General features: G+C 38.9%; 1 protein-coding gene across 1 annotated transcript; it reads right to left on the bottom strand.

Annotated features, from left to right (window-relative positions):
• Positions 1-754: 754 nt before the first annotated feature.
• nanos1 (nanos homolog 1) lies at positions 755-2,258 on the bottom strand. The gene has a single exon (XM_040010400.1). The coding sequence runs from the start codon at positions 2,026-2,028 to the stop codon at positions 1,348-1,350; it is 681 nt and encodes a 226-aa protein (XP_039866334.1). The 5' UTR covers positions 2,029-2,258; the 3' UTR covers positions 755-1,347.
• Positions 2,259-4,070: the final 1,812 nt, after the last annotated feature.

The raw sequence follows: 4,070 nt of genomic DNA, 5'->3' as shown, positions 1-4,070 counted from the left end.
TAGCTTTTTGGAAACTTACTTCCATTATGTTAAATGCAACAAAATGAAAATACAATTATGTTATACAAAGATCAAAAATACCTATCAAAACCCTTATTATAAATGGCAGCACTATATCAATAAACTGCTGTTGACATTTTTACGTGTAAGTACAAAATCCTGTTGAGGTAGTGCCCTCTGAAGTCACTTGTAATGTTAAAATACTGAATAAACATCACTTTATACACAATACAGCAAATCTTTCTCTTTTTTTTCTTCAATTCAATTGTATTCCTTTGGTAAACAAAACTGTCAGAAATGTGCAGTCCTGCAAGTGACACTTTCAATCATACATTCACAACATTTTTGCATCTTTTTTGGGATTCTTCAGAAATGTAATAATGGGATAACATGTTGTTTGCGAACATTCATTTGCCATTTTCTTCACCCCGACACAGAATGAAAGGTAAATGGGACTTACTCAGTTTCATAATGCAAAGCAGACATGCTTATGAGACTCTGTGGTGAATACATTGTGAGGGCAAACCAAACCAAAAACACCATAAAGAACGAGAGAACTGACAGAGAAAAGAAATCCAGTGTGTCACCCTTATTTGGGAATGTAAACATAAAACATATTGAATAATATTTCTCATTAAATGTAAAATCAGGGTAACTGTCTCATCACACATGATTAGAACAGAGGTTTGGCTTTACAACAACTGATCAGAACGTTCCCCAGAGAATATGAGCCCTAAACAGAGGCCACATTGTCTTTTTTTTTTCTTCCTGCCTTGCAGATTGAATGTCAACTTTTACAGCAAGTTGGAAAATATGTTGTGGAGTTTTTAGGCAGGCAGATGGGATCAAAGAGTTCCTCCTCCAGTCAGACTCACACAAGTATTCACTAATGACACATTCTTGAGCTTCTTTAATGGCAAACATAACTTTGGTTTCTAAGACGTGAAAGAAAATTGAGGCAAGCTTAGCTCACCATACAAAAATACTTGGTAGAAAAAGGCTATGACATTCATCCCCTTTGCCAATGTCAGTGTGTTCCCTACATGACCAAAATACTTTTTATTTATTTTTTTGTATTTATTCACACTTTGTGATTATTGATACATATGTGTATGTATACCCACACTCAAAATAACTACAGACTATAAAGAAAAATAAATCCGATGTATAAAGCATAAAATTATTCTATGTGGATAAAGGAACTATAAAAATATAAGAGATCTTAAGAGAAACAAAAAAGATAAAATCAATATGTTTATGAAACTGGGATAAAGGCTAGAGCCGAAATCAAAACAGTCATCTCGAAATTGTTCAGTGCAATTTATTTTACTTTATAGTCTTGTTTGTTTAAAATATTTTCATCCTCTTACCACCCACAGCCCTCCCACCCTTTAATGGTCGCTGGGATGGCTGGTCTTTTGACAGTGGACAATATTTTATCGTATGAGCATTGTCCCCGTTGGCACTGCAAAGGGGGCAGGTATAAGCCCTCAGAATCGGGCACACAACCCTGCCGTCCGGAGTCTTCAGGACGTGGGAGCCGTACACCTCCTCTGGCGCTCCGTTATTTCGGCAGAAGACGCAGATTTTCGGCTCCTGTTTGGTTCTGGAAGCGGGTTTGCGCATCTTCTTCTCCATGCCGAACATATCGAACCCAGTGAAGTTCCCACCAAAACCCACCTCCCGCTCCGGCAGCTGGACGCCGAGCTGATTTTGGAAGGGGCTCAGTATCGAGAAACGCTCTTTCAAGTCCAGGATGGAAGCTGGTGGGGGGCTCCCGGACGGGCAGCAACAATCCAGGTGCCCGCTTTCTCCAACGGCACCCGCGATTATGCACGGACACGCCGGGGAATCGTCCAAGCCCAGAGTCGCTTTCAGGGACTCGGTGATGGAGTTGGGATTTTGGGGCATGCTGAGCTTGTTATTCTTCGTAACCAAAGTCGTCAGCCCAAGATAGTCGTTCCAGAAATTAAAAGTATAGTCATATGGGCTGCGCGCATTCAGATAGTTCTGATTGAGAAAATCCATGGCCACTTCTGCTCCTTCGCTTGCCGTAAAAAGGCGAAACAGACAGCGTAATCCGTAAAGTCTTTATAGCCAGAGTTCTCTTCCAGGTATGGTTCATGTACAGCGATGTGGTCTCCAGTGTTCCTGTTATGTTTGAGCGTCCTGCAAACAGGCTTTCTTATTATAAGTACCAAGAGGGCGGGGCGCTCTCCCTTGAAAACCAAGTTCCTGATCAGGTCGAAAGCAAGCTCGCTGTCTTCAAAGCTACAGTTAGACAGATTTGTTTTCTTGCAGGCTGGCGCTTTCTCTTCTATCAATCATTATTCTGCAATTAAGGCATTCGGCAACTTTCATTAAAAATAGCTTGTTAATACTTAATGATTTGAACAAGTGCGCAAAGAAAATATTTCGTGCACAAAGCCTTATTGTAGGTAATTACATTATTTCAGCGCCAATACTAATCAATTACGACTCGGAGTTTCGTTCCCCTTCGTACTAAACATTACAATCCCGCGTGTTTTGTTGATCAGTATCGTTAATCAGTTTGTATGAATACCATCAACGCCAAATCGGCTTTTCACACAACTTAACCCATTGTGAGCCAAGAGCATGGGCCCTTTGTTTCTTGCAGAAGCCATCCTCCTACAGTCGATGGGAGAAATAGCCTAGGCTAATGCGTGCTATGTTAAAACTGAATCAATATGAGGGAAGCCTTACCGACTCCCATGTTTCCACATTGTCAGGTTTTACAGTTCCAGGACAAACTCACATGCAGTGGTTGATTTAAAATCATTTGATGAGTGGTTCATAATAATCCTATATTTTGTGTTTTTCGTCACTAAAGTATTTTCTACTTGCTCACAACCATTTCTATCTGATAACATGGTTTGGCAGAGGGAGAATGTATTGTCCTAACAGTTTGTCTGTTGTATAAATAGAAAATAAGTTCTGCAGAAAATGTCTAACCTCCAGATCAAAACCAGTTTACTTGCAAGATTTTAAAATGGAAAAAAAAAAGTTTAGTAGAATTAAAAAGAATCTTTTGTTGCTCCACGAAAACAACATATCATTTCACAGTCATGCTGTAAACACAACATGCAGACCAGTTTATCAACAGGGGGCAGCATCATGCAATTGCAGGTCAGTTCATATGAACCAGAAGACCTTTTGCTCCCTACTTCTCTTCCCGGTATGAATGACAGTACCAAACAAATACTATAATGATGGCTACTGGCTGGAAGATGACAGTCACCAATTATATTTCACTAAATCCAGATGCATTCATGTAGTCTGAATCCAGTGAGGCAGCTATGGTTATGTTCAGAGAGCAACTAAACAATTGCACAACTAAACAATTTGGTCAGTTTGGGGGATTTTTCTACATTTATTTTTTTCATTTAGCCAAATAAAGCACATTTCTTAGATGTTGGTTTATGAATGACCTGTGGAACAACTGTGACAATATATATGGCAAATGTTATTATGAAAATGTTATTTATGTTGTATCATTTTGTATCAATTTACCAAAGTTGTCATTATTATTATTGGTAGTAGTAGTATTGTTATGTTTAAAGGTAGTTTAATTAAGCCATTTATTCAAGCTTTCAATTGGCCAATGCTGTGTAGAATTCATCTTGGAAATAACAATGAACTTTGAAGAAGGCAATTGTCTGAGTGGTACATAAAATACAGACATTAACATTATAACAGCGGTATTACTTTCCAAGAGAACAGTGGTTCCCAAAAGCATTTCCTTATGCTGTTTTTCTGCTTGTTTTACTTTAACCACAAAAAGAATTTTTGTTCTTTTAACCCCAAAAATTCAAATGGCATCGCCTGCAGAGAGGTAAAGACAGAAGTATATGAAAGACCAAACCAATGGGTAACCATGAGGTAACTCACTGATGCGTGAACCCCCATTTTGAAGCTTTGACATTAACATTTCAGCCATTACCACCATCATGGATTTTTGAAGCCTCAAGTGACCAAGTCAGGGTCGAATGCTAAGTTGTGTGTATGAATACTGCATGGGTGCATCATCCATACAGAGATACCTGCCACAG

The sequence above is a fragment of the Simochromis diagramma genome, unplaced genomic scaffold (assembly GCF_900408965.1).
Source record: "Simochromis diagramma unplaced genomic scaffold, fSimDia1.1 OVJJ01000585.1, whole genome shotgun sequence".
Taxonomy (NCBI): Eukaryota; Metazoa; Chordata; class Actinopteri; order Cichliformes; family Cichlidae; genus Simochromis; species Simochromis diagramma.
The sequence above is the reverse complement of the archived record's forward strand: the minus strand, read 5'-3'. Positions and strand labels throughout refer to the sequence as shown.

Bases quoted from the DNA above. Each gene is read 5' to 3' on its own strand.
- nanos1 (XM_040010400.1), bottom strand. From the start codon at position 2,028: ATGGATTTTCTCAATCAGAACTATCTGAATGCGCGCAGCCCATATGAC.